At 40.8% G+C, this 18,708-nt stretch overlaps 1 protein-coding gene across 1 annotated transcript in view; it reads left to right on the top strand.

Moving 5' to 3' along the window:
- Positions 1-2,050: 2,050 nt before the first annotated feature.
- The window catches only part of lrp2b (low density lipoprotein receptor-related protein 2b), a gene marked incomplete at both ends in the record, with an annotated part of 73,134 nt that continues 56,476 nt past the window's right edge, over positions 2,051-18,708 (top strand). The window contains 19 exons of the mRNA XM_083635848.1: positions 2,051-2,117; positions 3,212-3,322; positions 4,181-4,303; positions 5,785-5,901; positions 6,888-6,998; positions 7,158-7,274; positions 8,396-8,512; positions 9,048-9,191; positions 9,805-9,921; positions 13,013-13,141; positions 13,564-13,733; positions 14,182-14,405; positions 14,871-15,077; positions 15,209-15,411; positions 15,640-15,780; positions 16,382-16,591; positions 16,814-17,006; positions 17,626-17,751; positions 17,856-17,986. Coding sequence (XP_083491974.1) covers positions 2,051-2,117; positions 3,212-3,322; positions 4,181-4,303; positions 5,785-5,901; positions 6,888-6,998; positions 7,158-7,274; positions 8,396-8,512; positions 9,048-9,191; positions 9,805-9,921; positions 13,013-13,141; positions 13,564-13,733; positions 14,182-14,405; positions 14,871-15,077; positions 15,209-15,411; positions 15,640-15,780; positions 16,382-16,591; positions 16,814-17,006; positions 17,626-17,751; positions 17,856-17,986 — 2,758 coding nt within the window. The remainder of the gene's footprint in view (positions 2,118-3,211; positions 3,323-4,180; positions 4,304-5,784; positions 5,902-6,887; positions 6,999-7,157; positions 7,275-8,395; positions 8,513-9,047; positions 9,192-9,804; positions 9,922-13,012; positions 13,142-13,563; positions 13,734-14,181; positions 14,406-14,870; positions 15,078-15,208; positions 15,412-15,639; positions 15,781-16,381; positions 16,592-16,813; positions 17,007-17,625; positions 17,752-17,855; positions 17,987-18,708) is intronic.

Raw genomic sequence — 18,708 nt, 5'->3', positions numbered from 1 at the left:
CAATATTAATGTTTTTCAGGAGATGGCGCTGTGATGTAGTAGATAATCAAGAAAGATGCATTATAAATGGTTTTTCAGGAGATGTGTGATGTTGCTAGCTAGGTTCTAAACAAGAAATATGGTTAAAATGTTTACAGTAGTTTTCCTTTCTTGCTGCACTACAATGTTACAATGCTGTGAGATGTAGCTAAACACAAAAGATGCAATACTAATAGTTGTTCATGAGATACTCAGTATTTAATACTGTGCTAGGTTAATTCTTTACATTCTTGTAAAGAATGTTTACAGTTGTTTTCCTTTCCTGATCTACTATTAATGTTTACAATGCTATAGTGTAGCTAAGAGATGACAGAATTGACCAAATTATATTTCAAATAGCTGACATGTTGTAGAATACTTAGATTTGTTTCAAATGTGTTTACTTTTGGGGCTTTAACACAGCTTTTGTTGCATAGAAATTAAGCACTTTTAAATGAAAATTAAGCTACTTTTGCAATGTAGTGAAATAAAGGTTTCGAAAATGTGGTAGTGCGTTGTGTCATGTGTACATACTGTACAAGTGTAATGGCTCGGGGAACGGTCCGGCCCCCGGCCCCTTAGGTTTCTGACAATGTGGCCCCCTGAACAATTTAGTTGAATAGCCCTGCCATAAGGTCTCCAGCAGAGCCCGTTTGGCCTCCTCCAGAGTCTGTTGGTGCTGCTCCAGAGCCCTTGCAGCCTCCTCCAGAGCCCTTTCGCCACTCCTGACCTCCTTTGTTGTAGGATGTGTGCAGGTGTACTCGCGAGTGTGAACTCGCGCACGTGAGGCCAATATTAAGAACCAGACTCAATCGCTAATAAATCACTGTAAAGTTACTCCAGTGGTATATATATATATATATATATATATATATATATATATATATATATATATATATATATATATATATATATATACGGTATATATATATATATATATATATATATATATATATATATATATATATATATATATATATATATATATGTTGTTATGGAATAGAATTGACCATCCCTCATCCGCAGTGTAAACATTAGCATTTCCAGCCAATATGAAAACGATGACCAATTATTTGAATGAAGCCATAGAGTCAGGGAAGTTAGATCAATCAGTTGTATTTAAGCCATAACATTTACTTCTGCTAACTTCATAGCAGAAGGGTTGTATTCAATTCTCAATTATACACATGATGTATACAATTACAGAGGTAACAGAATGCAGCCAAGATTTAACAGCATATGGTTTTATAGAGAGAAGAGAGAAACAGAGAGAGGAGGGGTGATCTGACTTGGAGCACACAGATTGCGTGCGTGCGTGATGTGTGCGCGTGTTCCCTTAGCAAGGTACCAAATACCAAACCATTTTGTGATAACTCATATCAATACAGTGTGTATGCAATTATCTTATTGAATATGAAATGCCAATCAATGGAACTTCAATTTGATCTACAATATATATACGGTCACAGTGAATGTGACTGTGACCGTTCTGTTTTGTATTACTTGTCTGTTACACCTGTTGTTGTACAAGCACTTTTGCCCAAGACAAATTTCCCTCCCGGGACAATAAAGTATATCTCATCATCTCATCATATATATATATATATATATATATATATATATATATATATATATATATATATATATATATATATATATATATATATATATATATATATATATATATATATATTTGACAGAATGTTACCTTCCTGCACCACTGTTACACAAATGTGAGTAGTTACATTTTCTTGCTGATGTAGACAACATCCAGACAGGTAAAAGTTAATAATCTTAGATGAAGTTTATGGAAAACAGACAGAGAGCCATAAAAAGATGTATCACTACGTTTCACATTATTGGACCCCTGGTTGTTTAGGGTTTGACTCTCAATCCTAAAGACATTGCCCAGGCTCATTCAGGAGTAAGAGCAGGCAGGGTGCAGATTTACCATGAGAGTAAACACGTTGTCCTACTAACACCTGAACATTGAGATATCATAGTCTTGAGGAGGAAGACTGAACGTTCAGTTATGCTCCTTAACGGTCTTCATCTTCTATCTCTGCTACTACTCTCTCAAGGAATCCAACTTGTTCAAGGTATGCAGTGTTTGGTTTTGGATACACATGCCATTTGTTAAGCATGTACTGTTAGCTAATTTCCTTTGAATGAAACTGTTTTTCATTAATAAAATGCTTTTCCTTATAAATGAAGAAACACATTTTAAATGTAAATACTGACACATATTCTGACAAAATAATTGCACAAATTTTGGCATTTTGCTGACAACTGACATTTGAAAGGATGCAATCATCTTTGATTTTACAATGTCAACACCAGGTAACAATTTACTTCCAAAGTGGGTATATAAAATATAATTAAATCCTTCAAAAGTTAATGTCATAAAGCTGTCACTTAACAGCGTAACCATATTCTTCACAGTTACATTAAAACTATTTTATGGACAGGGTTTGGGTTTTTTAACTTGGAAATCACAATGATTGACATGTGAATTTGCATTGTTCTCAATTTGATAAAATATTGATATATGTAAATGCACAGTATAGATGCACAGTAAGTAAATGAGATTTCTTTGAATTCACTGATTCAGACATTTATCTTTTTCAAACAATTCGTACTTATGCTCCAAGGTCATAGGATGAGCTGCTCCTTCAAGGTGAAGAATTAACTATAGTTTAACGGCTCAATGACATGTGATCAGGCTCAAATATCGCACACTGAAGGAAAAGCAACTGTCATAAACATGGTAACTCATTAGTCACAGAAACAATAAAATGGTGGATGACAGACGGAAAGTACAAAATTACTATTGCCAAATTAGCTTGCCCCCCATCTAAGACTTTCACACGTGCGTACCTGTACTACGGAGTGACAATAAAAATCTTGAATAAAAACCTTGAATCCACCCCCCCTACACGCACACGTGCGCACGCACGCACAAAGGATAAAGATGGAGGTTTAAATTTTTCTAAAATGGGTGACATGCTTGTTATTAATTGGCACAATTAAAGGTAGATCTTGCGGTGGTCATCTATCTGTCTGTCTGTCTGTCTGTCTATCTATCTGTCTGTCTGTCTGTCTGTCTGTCTGTCTGTCTGTCTGTCTGTCTATCTATCTATTTGTCTGTCTGTCTGTCTGTCTGTCTGTCTGTCTGTCTGTGTTTTCTCTGCAGGAGCTTGTGGTGGTGGGGAGTTTCAGTGCTCCAGTGGACAGTGTATTGATATAGACTGGAGGTGTGATGGGACTAAAGACTGTACAGATGACTCTGATGAGCTCAACTGTCGTGAGTATCACCACTGACTACACAGATAGCCATACCAAGCAAAATCATTTCGGAAAGAGTTGAAATAGAAAGCCAATTTTTCACCACAAGTGATATGAACGTCACATGAAATTTCTCCCTTAATAGTGCCAAAATGAGAGTAGATTTATTTATTTAGTAGTAGTAGTATTTATTAGAAGTAAAATACAGTAAAATGGGCAACACCTCAAAAAGGACCAGAATGGTAGGAACCACAAAATGAATAACTGACAAGAAAGGCGCGACAGCGCCGTGGTAGCGCTGTCGCCTCACAGCTAGAAGGTCCTGGGTTCGATTCCCACCTGGGACGCTGTGAGCGCTGAAGGAGTGCGTGCCCGTCTGCATGTCCTCGAGTGCCCACCGTCGTCAAAAGGGCCTTTCTGTGTGGCGTTTTTTAAGTTCTCCCCGTGCCACCTGGGGGTGGGGCACGCCTGCCTCCTTCATAGGAACCCCTCACCAAAACATGCAATATCCTGGTCGCTGAAGTGGTGCCTCCTCTGGTCATTCGGAGGAGGGGGATCTCATTGGAAAAGCGTGATCCTCCCACGTGCTATGTCCTACTGGTGAAGCTTCCCCTGTCAGGTGAAAAGGAGCGGCTGGCTACTGCCCATGTCTCGGAGGAAGCATGGAGCCAGTTTCGGCTCTCCCCAGATCGGCAGAGGGTGGAGCAGCAACCAGGATAACTAAATTAAAATTAGCACTAATGGGGGATAAAAATGGGATAAAAAAAGCAAAAAAAAATAAGTTTATGAAATACAAAGATAAAACCTTAACATTAATCTTGGGAAACTTGAAACTTTCGTATTATAAATGTGAATTTGAATGTGTTCTCTGTGGCAGCACCTCCATCTTGCAGCTCAGAGCAGTTTAAGTGTGTGACCAGCGGCGAGTGTATCAACTTGGGATTTGTCTGTGATGGCGAAGAAGACTGCACCGATGGCTCAGATGAACAGAGAACCTGCGGTACGTAGTGCTTCTTCCATTTTTGGTTTTAAAATGAGAAAGAGAAGCTGAAATTGAGATAATTTTCGACTTCAAGAAGTCAGTAGGCATTTTTGACTACATTATCTACATACTAAAAATCCCCACTTTGTTGGAGATAAATGTATCTGTCCAAAAACGTATACACACCCTGAAATGAGGGACAAACCAAAAACATTAGCAAAAAGGGCTGTGATATTTCACTCAGTATGTCTGAAAATTGCCTTAAAGCCCCAATCAGTAAGATTTTTGACATTTTTTACTGTAATATAACTGATTTTTAGTCACAGGACATGGTAGATTGACTTTTAATAGGGAGACCCTCATCTTTATTTATCCCACACCGCCCTCCATTGGCCAGCACTGGGACTAAGCAGTTTGTCTGTCACGTCCCGTAGCAAGAAAAAAGAAAAAAAGAAAAGCATGCGCGCATGCGCTGTACAGCGGAAGCGCTGTGTTCATGAAAACGAGGAAGTAACTCGATTCGGATTTGCTACGAAAATGATGTGTCACGGAACTATGGATTATTATTTCATCACGTGGTGAGTACCCGATGTCACAACATGTACATAGAGCTTCTGGCGCTGTGTTTTGTTGACTTTGAACAGCGATATCGTTATCGATACTAATGCACGCAGAGGGCGCAGTGGAAAACTTACTGAATGGGGCTTTAACCCATTGATACCTGATGCAGCATTTGCGTGTATATCCCTAATTTGTGTGTGTATCCCTTTAAGACCACGAACCGCGGTTCGCGGTCTTAAAGGGATACACACACAAATGCTGCATCAGGTATCAAAGGGTTAAAAGGGAACAGGCATTTTATGATTCAGAAGGTCATAGAACATAGCAGAAGTGCTCATGCTTGCACGTTCATCGAGAACATGAGGATGTGTCGGTAAAAGCACAAAGTGGCTGCGTCATCACAGCCACAGACTGCCAATGAGAGAATTAATGGAGTACATACCTGCAATAAAATCTGCAATCCAATTAAATTGGAATCTCTTTTATGTGAACAATAAACACTTAGAACACAGGGAAACAATGTAACTTTGAGAGTTATTTCATTAAGAGAGTTATTTCCCAATATATGAGTGCTGCCTGGTTTTACTGCGGTTTTACTGCAGATTATCAGTGAATGTGCAAGGACGAGCACCAGTGTTTCTTCTAATATTCTATTACCTTCTGAATAATTACAGCTTTTAAAATGGCTGATGTCCCTTACAACAATTTTCATGAATGGTTGAAGTATATCCTTTTTGTTCACAGTCTACCATTTCAGCCAGGCAAAATTATTTTACAGATTAAAATTATCTTCAATACAGTTTAATTAAAATCTTTCGAATCTCTGGTGTTCCGATTTAAAATGGGCCAAAAAAAAAAAGGTGTGTGTTGCTGTCCAGCTAGTTGTGGAGGGCAGGATTTTGAATTGAAAGTCCTCATGCTGTATGCTCCTGGTTCAGGAGGACGGACATGCAGCCCGGACCAGTTCATCTGCCAGGAGGGACAGTGTGTCCCCAGCAGATACAGATGTGACCATGTGAGGGACTGCCTGGATAACTCAGACGAGAACAACTGCAGTAAGAAGTTTGCATATACATTTGGATTTAATAAATCAATCAGAAGGTTGATCATCTATCTATCTTGTATATAATATTGAGTCTGTGGGCTCTGTCTGTTTAAAGTTCTGTGTTCGGCCACAGCTATGCCGTTTTACGTGCGATCGGGCTGAAACCTTCAGGGTGTGTAAAGGTAGCCTGGGTAAACCCAGCCCCCAGTGACCTGCTCTCAGGCTCACCCTGCTTACAGTCACAAGGTGACTGGGACTGGGAACTGAGAGAGCAGGTCACGTGGGGGCTGGGTTTACCTAGGCTAGTGTAAAGGGCACCCGTGCGACGGTGCGGGTGACTGACGGAGCTGGATTTTTTTATTAGGCTAATTAGCTAATGATGTAATGTCATCACTGATGTCATCAGTGATGATGACATAAGTGATGTCATAAGGGTGCTCGTGCATACACACACACACACACACACACACACACACACACACACAAGGAAGCATTGTGACAAGACTGATCAGTGATGTCATAGGGGGACACACACTGATGATGTCATCAGTGATATCATAATGGGGCACACACACACAAGGAGGCATTGTGACATCACATGCAATAACATTTAGTGCGCAACACACAGACACACACACACCTGCGCAATATCAGTCGTGTATAGAATTGGTGGTCACCAGTGATGTTTCTCGAGCACTCAATGATGATGTCATCAGTGATTATGTCACCTGATGATGTCATCGAATGGACCCTAATTACCTAAATAAAAAAATACGGCTCTGTTAGGTCACACGCAGGGGTGCACTTTACACTTCCTGAAAGATTCAGCCCGATTGCACGTAAAATGGCATAGCTGTGGCCGAACACAATTCTGCTCACACACACACACAGACACTTTGCGTTCTTATTAATTTTCTTATTAGGATACAGACAGACAGACAGACAGACAGAATAATAGATAAATGCTTTGTTGCTAAGATTGTGTATTTTTCCCAGACTATCCACCTTGCACTGAGAAGACTTGTGCTAATGGAGCGTGCTACAACAACTCTCAGCACTGCAACGGGCTCCAGGACTGCAGAGATGGCTCTGATGAGTCCAACTGCAGTGAGTGGAAATGACTCAGAAATCAGACTTCTGTCTATGGCTGGTTTCATCGAGTGAAGTGTTTCTATGACGTTTATTTGAAGTGGGGCTCAGTTACGCCTATTAACAGTTTACCTGGCTGCAAGTGTTTTCTGTGTTGTTTTCCCTGTTTTCTTTCAGCAACTCAGCACTGCCCCCTGCACCAGTACCAGTGTGCAAACGGCTACTGCATCCCACTGTCCTTTGTGTGTGACCACTGGGATGACTGTGGGGACAACAGCGATGAGCAAGGCTGTGGTGAGGACTGAGACAACAGACAAATTAGACTTTCATGCCACTGGAACAACCATGCAGCTTATTATATAGTGCACTACATTTAAGTTTTAACTGTTCATTTGTTTCTATTCATTACAAACTGTTTCAATATAGATTTACACAAAATGTACATGACCAGGTAACTGTATTTGTTGTTGTGAAAAATAATCTTCAGCTATAGATAGTATTGCCTACAACCAGTGTTGGGGAGTAGTGAACTACATGTAGTTGAACTACTTTTAGGTCATTTTTCTGTAGTTTAACTAGTCAAACTACAATTATATATATATATATATATATATATATACATAATTTATTTTATTTTACCATTGCTGTTGAACCAGAAGCCCCTTTGACAGGACTGCCCCTTTTTCTTTAGTCCTGATCACTTTGATGGCAGCATAGACCGTGAAGACAGCCAAGATCCCACACAGCCAATGCTGCCTTCTGATTGGCTTGCCCTGATATCCTTACCCTAGCATCCTTACCTTAACCTTAACCAATCCTAGCGCAAGGCACATAGCCTATGCTGTCTCTGATTGGCTTGCCCTGAGATTCCTACCCTAACCTTAACCAATCCTAGTCAAGTCTTTACTGCTTATTTGTCTGATAAAACAAAACCCAGAAGAACCCAGAACAAAAATATAACATTGAATCTATTAGGTGTCAACTATTGCAATAAACTCAGAGGCATATTTTTTGCTGGCATTGTGCTTTTTTATTATATTTTATTTCATATAATCACACATGTAGTTAATGGGTTTTCTTTTTACAAAGTAGTTTGAACTACTTTTTCGACGTAGCTTGTAGTTTCTTAAACTACATTTGTCCCAGAGTAGCTTTGCTGTAGTTTCAACTACTTCCATGGTGAAGCTGTTGGTAGCTTCCTAAGCTATGCTTTCAATGTAGCTTCCCCAACACTTTCTACAACAGTCATGTAGCCCATGCTATTATCTTGAACAGTGGCATTTACTGGCATAACTCTTCACATCCAGTCACGGAATGAAGATCTGGAAAATGTTAGGAATTTCAACATGGAAAAGTTGGAGGAACCCTGATCATAAGAGAGAACCTATGGATAATGTCACCCATCTCTTCCTCAGTGTACCAGAGTTGTAGCGGAAGTCAGTTCACCTGCTCCAGCGGCCGATGTATTCCTCAGAACTGGGTGTGTGACCAGTTCAATGACTGCGGGGACTACAGTGATGAGAGAGGATGTGGTGAGAAGCTTTTTTCCATTAGCAAGAATGAAGAATGAAGAAGCAAGTGTATGGCCAACATGTCTTTTGATAGCAAATCAGTAACTGTCCAATAGTGGCTTTGATTAAAAGATACAAGTTATTAAATATTATTGACACTAGTCAGGCCTTGCTCACAGAATTGGCACAGCCTCTTTTCTCTCTCCCCAGACAGCTTTCTGATATAGTTTATAGTCAACTTCCCTGGCTGATTCCTTCCAACTCCGCTCAGGTGTGCTCCATCGGTAGCCAACGAATGGAGCTCTCCATGGTGCTGAACCCCTTCATTCATTTTGGCCACTAATTAGTGATTTCCCCCCATTTAGCCCTGTCACCGTCTGCTTGGGACACCTGCCAATACCCGTGCCAAATATGAATGCTGTCAGGTTGTCGGTGTCCAAGGAAAATGCAAGAGAGATACAGAGATGCATACATACATAGGTTTGCTCATTTAACACTGGCGGATGCTGCCTTGGTACACTGTTGAGTCAAGTGTTTTGTGATTGAACCTGTTCAGACAGTAACTCCAGAGACTGTTACCCTGGCGAGTGGGGCTGCCCGGGCTCACCAGTCTGTATACTAATGAGCAAAGTGTGCGACGGCAAACCTGACTGTCCAGGAGGAACAGACGAGACCAACTCCACTGCACAACAAACCTGCAGTAAGTCACACACACACAATATGGTAACTTTTCACATACTGTAGGTTTGAGACATCTAGCATAATGAGACCCACACCATGGGTTGCACATACAGAAAGTAGATGAGATTATTATTGATCTTGTAATTACTGCCATGTATCTGTTTGCAGGGTCATGTCTGTATGCCTACCATATAGGACAGGGAGAAGTGAACTGAATTGAAATGAACTTAATTAAATGTCACATACTCTACGTTCTCTGGAGAAACATAGCAGGCGACACATTTTGTACATTTTCATAGGGCAGTAAAGATAAGTGTCAAGGTTGAAAAAATGATAGGCTATTGCACTCTTTAAATATTTCACAAAATTCACCTGTCATCTGACATACTGTACATGATCACAGTGTTCCCTTACTGTTGCATTCACGCACACCTGGTTTAAGATTAACTTTTGGATAAATCAATTACTTTTTTTAAGGACAACCGCTAATGTCTTACAGACTTGGTGTTGATGATTATGATAGAAATTATCATTATTATGTGTAGACAAGGCAGCATCTTTGTGATATTGTGACATTTGAACCTAGATTTGACCAGTACTTTTCTTTTTAATGATTCCATCTGTACTCCCAGGTCTGGACCGCTGTTCCACCCTGAGCTGTGAGTTCCTCTGCCGCTCGTCCCCTCAGGGAGGAGCCTGCTACTGTCCTGATGGTTACATCATAGCCAATGACAGCCGGTCCTGTGTGGGTGAGTGCCAACTGTGATATTTGTTTGTTTTTATTAATAATAATCCCCGGCAGCTACAGAGTGATATGGCCTTGCTGACAATAATGAATGCTCATTGACAGGGGAATCTTTTTGGAAAGCTAGCAGTTAGTTTACAGTGGAAGAAGATAAACTATCGAGAAACTACATAAAGTATTATTATTAATAATAATAATAATAATAATAATAATAATAATAATAATAATAATAATAATAATAATAATAATACTATTGTTATTATTATGATTATTATTATGATCATTATCATTATTTTAATCTTCTGATCTTGAATGTAAATTAAGAATGATTTGCTAATTGCCATGTTGGCCATACAGTGAATGCACTTTACTGTTACAGGGATGTCACTATGCTTTTTGTTTGTTTGTTTGTTTGTTTTTGTCTGCAATACAACATAACAACAAAAAGACATAGGACACTTGGGCAGTGTTAATACATACATACAGACATTAGGGGACATTTAAGACAAGACAATACAACAGTGCAGCAGTTTACATTGAATTGGGAGGTTGAGTTTAGCTAGTGTGTAATGTGACATGTATGATTAGGTGAGATCACAGCAGGTAACAGCCAGGGGCAGTTACTGAATATTTTGAGGGTGAATTAAGAGGTAGGGGGAGTAATAAATGGTTATGATGGTGATTGCGTTTATGAGAATAGAGAATGTAGATTAATTTATACTTGTGGGGTTATGAGTTGGCAGTGTAGGGCCCGTCTAGTGCGGGTTTCTTTATTTTTATAATCTCCCTGCCACTAGGGGGCAGAATGTCACCCCCGTACCTTCTAGTGGCATAGTTTGAGCAAAGAGCATGGAAGGAAAGAGACGAAACTCCGGCCATTTTTGGAAACAGAATGCGCCTCGCAGTGGTCAGCTGCGGTAGCGCGGGCCCCTATAATCAGCCTCTCTAAACAGTAACTCAACGGGAGAACACTCTAAATTTCGTGGATTCACATCTTTTCTGGGCGTACTGTAAATCTTGATTGAAGTGGTGTAGTGCAGGGATGTAAAACAACAACCATATTGTGGAAACTAAGCAAAATTTTTCTTTTTTTTCTTTTAGTTTTTTCAAGATAAATAGTAAATGCAAAGGACCCGAGGTTAAAACCACGGCAACACACTTCTGACGGAGTGGACGATAGCCGCATTAGCTATTTATCTTGAAAAAACTAAACAAAGAAAACGAAACATTTTGCTTAGTTTCCACAATATGGTTGTTGTTTTACATCCCTGCACTACACCACTTCAGTCAAGATTTGCAGTACGCCCAGAAAAGATGTGAATCCACGAAATTTAGAGTGTTCTCCCGTTGAGTTACTGTTTAGAGAGGCTGATTATAGGGGCCCGCGCTACCGCAGCTGACCACTGCGAGCCTGTGCGAGGTTCTTTTGGCGCTGTCACGCTTCCAAAAATAAAAAATGGCGGAGGCTGCTGGGCGCTGATGTTGCAATGGGGCAATATGGAGCTTTCAGTTCTTTCCATAAAAGTTCTTTGGTTTGAGCTTTGGTTTGAGTTTAGTAGTGCAGTTTCAGCTACTTCCTGTGACAACAAAACAAAACAGTGCAGCAGCAATCTTCACGCTCCATCCTGCCTAGTTTCTAGCCATTTAAGTGGCAATTTCAGTAAGTAAAACTATTAATGCAATGTTTATCTCAAAGTATTACATTGATACAGTTTGAAAAAAAAATGGTAGCATGTATGACAGGATATTAATGGTGGCATTTTTTGATACTAGAGATAGGCCTACTAATTAGCGTAAATACAACGATTCAATGCAATACATACCTGATTAGTTAGTTACTCACCTCTACCTGCATTATTGATTATTGATGAGCCATGCTTTCAAGTGATTGGAAAATGACCTGTAGGTGGTGCAGTTTCATATGTTTTCTGGTCATTTATTCCAGTCATGAGATGCTTTAACTCAGAATGTTGTTTGGCTGAAAGTGCTCTGTCTGAAAGGTAGAGAGCTGTCTCCTCTTACGGTGGCTGTGGTGGTTCGGCTTGACTGTGGCAATGGTGGAATGAAGATACTGAGTGATACTGAGCTAGACAGAGATTTGTGAAGGTGATGATGTTATCCCAACTCAAGAGGTTATGTTTTCTTAAGATACTGCAGTGGTGGTATCTAACCCGGCTTCCTGTCCAATGTCTTTATTGTTTGTTTATTGTTAAAGTGATTTTTATTGGTTTTAATGTGAATGGGCTGGCATGCCCGATGCCCACAGCTTGTTAAACAGTAGATTATGTGAGACAGAATCAATGCATTCATAAACATTTTCGCAGCACAATTGGACAGTTTCTAGAACACACTGGCCTGTTCCTTGGAGGATATGATTCAAATGAGAGTTTAGCTGGCTGTGATAGAGAACCACCAATATAGGATATAAGAGTCACATTGGGTGCAATCTGGGAACCCAGAGTCTATTTCGGCAGGCAAATTTTTTAGGCTTCCTTTACAGCTCGGATCTTCCGCCTGGGAATTTCACTTCCGCGCAGCAGTGCCTTTTAAACACATACATTGCGTCACTTTTGTTTTGAATGCTAAACGTCTAAATTATTATATATTCACTAGCGTTCGGGAACGGAACTCTTATATTCGCCGGTACAACAACAGAGCGACACTGTGCGGAGGCGGAAGTCCCGGGCGTAAGATTTGCTCTGTACAGGAAGCCTCAAAAAAGGTACGGCTGTCCCAGAGACTTTTTACGTGCCGAAATAGACTCTGGGTTCCAAGATTGCATTGGGTGTAGCAGTAATTACAGCATTCAATATAATCAACAATCAACACTGCCAACAAAATACCCCATTTATATTTTCTGCCTGGCAGTTTCTTCTTCTCCATCATAGATGATCACTCAGGGATATGTTACATTGTGTTGTGATGTTGACCTTTGCATTCCTTTTTATTGGTTGTTGTAACATTGGGGATCTTGGACTTTAAAGCCTTCAGCACTCTATTGTCATATTGTAACATTTACAGTGGGTCACCCTGGATACCATCACCTAAATGAAAAAAAAAAAAAAGTAACTGCATTTCCCTGCTTTATTGCTCAGACTATAATGACTGTCAGATCTGGGGGATCTGTGACCAGCTGTGTGAAGACCGTCCCGGGACACACCGCTGCAGCTGTGCGGACGGATACGTCCTGGAGCAGGGTCACATGTGCAGAGCCAATGTGTCAGGTACAGAGAGAGACACACAGCTGGGAGATTTCATAAAGCAGTATGTCTCAGTTAAAGACAGTTAAAAAGTTAAAAATGATCATGATATAACCTCTCGTGTGTTGGTCTTAAGGAGAGGTTATCAGTTTGTATGGCTTCAGAACTTCTATAAGACCTAATACTATGGAAAATTATTCAAAACCTCAAGTGTCATACACTTGAATACTGTAAAACATGGTTTTTACAAGATACTGTTGTTATAATAACATGCATATTCCCGAATAAGCTCAGCTATCATAGAAAGTTTATGCTTTTCCTCAGGCTTTACAAATAGTCTGCCACATAGGCTTAACTGTTTATTTGAGTGTTTCAGAAGAATTATCCAACAAAATAAATGATCAAAAATCAAGAAACTGGTGAGGTTTACAATTTGTGTTTTCTAGCTGGAATGCCACAGCTCATCTTCACCAATGGGGGTGATGTGATGATGGCCGACATACACGGGCGCTATGTCCGCACTCTGGTGCCATCCCAGGGCAGAGGGTACTCTGTGGGCGTGGCGTACCACTGGCGCAGCCAGAGGGTCTTCTGGACCGACACTAACACTCAAAAGGTCAGTCCAAATAATTATCTGGTGATATTTTTATGTCCCTGGAACCAGATCCAGCATCCTGCATGTACTTCATAGCTGCTTTATATCGTTACAAACATACTGTATATTATACACAAGGTATTTGTGTATCCAAATTTGTGAATCTGTCCAAATTTGGTGTAACCTTGCACATTGATGAGTAACAAATTAGTTGCACCACTAAAATTGAGCAAATCAAATTGATTTTTTAAGTGTTTGTGCAAAGAAAACTTGATAAATATTCTTTCTACTTTTCAGCTTTTATTTATTCAGGGAAAGCATTTTTCTTTCTTTCTTTTCTGTGGATTTAACCCACAGCTGTTGCCTTGCTCAAGGGCAGCAGGACAGTAGCTGTCAAGGGAATGAAAGCCCATTCACTTCCCCTGCAATGCCTCCATTGCTCTGCCAAGCCCCGTCATTCTGTCTCCAGGTTTACTCTGCCAACTATGACGGAGGTGACATTAAGGAGGTCCTGACTGCTGCTGTCCACAGCGCCCAGAACATCGCTGTGGACTGGATCAACTTCAAACTCTACGTGCTGGAGGCCCGGGTGGAGCGCATCGACATGTGTGACTTCGATGGGGGGAACCGGGTCACACTGGTGGCTGAGAACCTGCAGACTCCTCATGGACTGGCCCTGGACCCTACAGAGGGGTGTGTGCTTTGCTTTCAGTCCTTTCATTAATAAGAAAAGCAGCTGAGCATGCTAGAACAAGGCCAACAGTATCAGTTGTCACTGCATGCGTTGGCTATTAGCATATATCAAATTGCTGAAATCTGACAGATCTTTGCAACTTTGTAATGATATTGTAATGATATTGTGGTATTAGAATGAGTATTATTAGTATTGTATTATAGCATTGTTGTCCCCTACAGTACATGATGAAATTGGGGGAGAGGCAAATTTTGAGCATTTCTTTTAACGCCAAGAAAGCTTTAATAACACCTTCACATGAGCTAGCATAAAATAGTCATGAGAAGGTCATTATTTATTTATTTATTATTATTATTATTATTATTATTATTATTATTATTATTATTATTATTGTTGTTGTTGTTGTTGTTGTTGTTGTTGTTGTTGTTGTTGTTATTATTATAATTATATTTGCTTTTCTGCAGCTACATGTTCTTCACAGACATGGGCTACGCCAGTGAGCAGATGAAGCTGGAACGGGCATACATGGATGGCAGCAACCGTGTCGAACTGGTGAAGAGCCGGCTTGGCATCCCAACAGGCATTACCCTGGACATCATCACACAGAGGGTCTATTGGTCCGACAGCCACTTTGACACGGTGGAGACAGTCACCTACACTGGTTTAGAGAGGTAAAGCAGATTGTGCGGAAAATGTTGCTGCTTCTACTGGTAGTTTGGCAAGAATGAGGGCTAACGCCCTGGACAGCAACCCAGGACTAAACCTTGTTGGCCATGCTCTCGGGTGTTTTGTCATTCCTCAGGAAAACGGTGCTCTACGGTGGGACCCAGGCTCCACATCCATTCGGAATAGCCGTGTTTGAGAACCATGTGTTCTTCACCGACTGGACCAAGATGGGCGTAGTGCGAACCAACCGGTTCAACGGCAGCGACCCAACACTCCTCTACCGCACAGCGAAGCGACCAGGCCATGTGGTCATCTCACACCCTGTCCTGCAGCCTGTTGGTGAGGAACGGGACGTCCAGCCCAAAGCCAGTCAAATCGATCTTTTTCTGAAAGTAAAAACGCAGCAGTTTAGTATGCCTTCCATTCTCTGTTTCTCTCTCTGAATATTGGCTCAATAAAGAAAAAAGTACTTGGCACTTTCCATTTTTAAAAAGTTAGGTGTAACACCCGCTGAGTCTCATCTGAGCTTATATAGGAAATACTACAGCAGCCTGTGCTGTGTTACAGTGATGAACCCATGTGGCAGAAACACCGGAGGCTGTCAGCACATCTGTGTCCTGAGTCATCGCTCCGACAACCAAGGGCTGGGCTTCCGCTGCAAGTGTCGCCTTGGTTACGACCTGCAGCCGGACCGGCACACCTGCTTCAGTGAGTTCTTCTAACCCTAACCCTAACCTGCAGTCGATCCGCTACACCTGCTTCAGTGAGTTCTATCCCTAACCCTAACCCTGACCCTGACCTGCAGCAGTAGCAGAATGACATCGCCACCCCGGAAACATCCAGAAAAATAATTTAAACCATCTTGAAGTCAGTGTAAACCACTCTATAGTGGTTATTTGCATAAAAACACACAATTTGTTTAGGAAATGATTGTATCTTTATTTAAATATGTGCTTTGATTAAAAAAAGAAAGAAAAGTAACTCAATTTGTAACTTGACAAAGTAACTGGTATAATAGTGTAGTTACTGCTAGACGTAATATATTACATGTAATATGTTACTTTTGTAATGAGTTACCCCCAACAATACACGAGCCGTGCTGTTGGGGCTGGTAAAGAGCTATCTGCATTCTGCACATAAAGCAATTCATCCCACAATCCCAATATTGAGCAAAAGAATAAGCTAAAATATGACCCCCCCCTTTCCAATATTGTGCAGTCCTCATAGGTAGAAGAACTGTGGATTTCATTGTTTTTGATGAGAGTACACCTGGCCTGCTAGTCACCACTCTCACACACTCTCTGAACAGAGGTGAAGGACTACTTGCTGCTGGCCACCTCCCTGGCGGTACGGGGAATCCCTCTGAACATCTCCCTGCAGGAGGACATCATGCTGCCTCTCACAGGGCTCGGCGTCACGCTCTCCTCCTCCGCTGTGGAGTTTGATGCCAACGAGGAAGCCATCTTCTACAACGACAGGGGCAGAGGCCTTGTCTATAAGTCCAACCTCAACGGCACCAGTGAGTCTTTCCCAGAGTTGTGTCATGAACCACCATTATGACTATAGAGATGACCTGTAAAAAAACAACAAAACAACAACATAGGTTTTGTTTATATTGTGCCAAATGTTGATTTGTTATCTGCACATTATTAAATTAGATTTTTCACAGTTCTATTCCAGAACATGTGGTTCGCTTGTCACTCTATTGATGGACTAAATGATTCCCTTTTTGCTCCCCCAGGTCAGCAGATTTTGACAGGGTACAGAGTGGGAATGGTGGATGCCATGGCCTACGACTGGACCTCTAAAGTTTTGTTCTGGACCACGAGCTCCTACAAGACTGTGGTGGCCTTCAGAGTAGCAGACAAGTCCAGGCGAGACATTGTGAATGGACTGAGGAACCCAAAGGGAATCGCAGTGCATCCCAGCGCTGGGTGAGTGCGCTACTTCATCACTACTGGATTCCCTTAATAATGTCTGTACAAGATGCTACTGCTTGTTCTGAAGGGAGTTCAGATTGCAAGGAGATCACAGAAAACAACTTACACTGTCTACAACACATTCGCTAGTTAACAGTTGCAGTTACTTATCATTGACTAGTAGTCTCTAATTCACTGCAAATGTAGTAAAACCAACTCAGCAGTCACTTTCATCATCATGTTGTAGGGCAGGCTACCCAAGGTTTTACTACTTTCAAAACATAATGTTGATTGCCTCAAATTTTAATCTGTACTACTTTACCACATTACTTAAGTTCAGTTTTCCAATCAGATTGCGCCACTTACAGCATGTCTCAAAATATGAATGTGTGGAATATGAAGTAAAGTAAAAGAAAAAAAAAGTTTGTGTCTAAAAGTAAGTTTGTGTCTAAAAGTAAAGTAAGTTTTCTCAGACTATAGTTATATTTTGTAATCAGATTACCTTGATACATTACATAATATGTAATAATAATATGTAATATCCAGTATGTACATGTATATGATCCACAACCTGACACTTACCATTTGAAAGACACATTCACCCTTGCCTATCCAATTCAATGTTGGCCCACAGCTACTTGTTCTGGTCTGACTGGTACCGTCCAGCGGTCATCATGCGAAGCTTCACTGATGGCAGCAACGCCGTTCCTCTTGTCAACACGACTCTGGGATGGCCGTATGGACTGGCTGTTGACTACGTGTAAGAGTGTTTATGTGCTGTCAGTGAATTACTCTGAGGCTCAAATATGAGAGTGTGTTTTGGTTGGACTGTCCCTTTACACTGGCTGGATGATTGCTTGACAGGATGGACAGGCTGTACTGGGTGGATGCTCTCCTGGACCAGATAGGTTACATTGGCATCGATGGATTTGACAGAGAGACATTCAGCAATATAGGCCAGATCACTCAACCCTACTCCCTTACAGTTCACGCAGGTGGGCAGCCTCATCACTCCCCACTCATTGAAATACACCTATGTTACATAATGGTGCACAATGTTATTCAGTGTCTATTCAGATGTTATTTAGGGTTTTCTGCAGTGCTTTGTAATCAAGGTAAGTCATATTGACAAAATAGCACCCCACCTTGACTTGAAAGCCCTCAAAATCCCCAACTCCATTGTTTCTAAGTTTATTTTCATCACCAAGGCAATGATGAACAACGGGTCCGACAGCGCCCTCTGCCGGACAAAGGCGACATAGCGACCGACGAGATTTTGGGAGCCCTTCATGTGATTAAACTAAATTGAAACAACTGTCTTAAACATTGAGCTTTTGCTCCGTTTGTACGTAATACAGTACCTAAAATGATTTCCATCATGGAACGATACAAGTAATATGATTTTACTTTTAAAATACAGTACAATACAAACTAATTTAGCATTTTAAACAGAACTGGCAGTTACAAAATGTAAAATGTGCTTATTTGTAGCAAGGTGTTTAGCTAGGTCAGCCATTTCTAATGTTACCTGCATTCCTTGCTGGAAACCCTGATTTATAATACACAAATTCAGTTACATACAGTTAGTTTTTCAAAGCTACTGATTCAGCATTTTTACATGTTGTGTTTAATGTACATTGTTGATTAGACATTTGTAAATGACTACCGTAATTTAATATGTTAGCTAAGCCAGTAGTTCTCAAACGTGTTCACATCT

This window comes from Poromitra crassiceps, assembly GCF_964638095.1.
Source record: "Poromitra crassiceps genome assembly, chromosome: 4".
In the NCBI taxonomy this organism is placed as follows: Eukaryota; Metazoa; Chordata; class Actinopteri; order Beryciformes; family Melamphaidae; genus Poromitra; species Poromitra crassiceps.
Note: the sequence above shows the minus strand (reverse complement) of the source record. Positions and strands in the feature narration are given on the sequence as shown.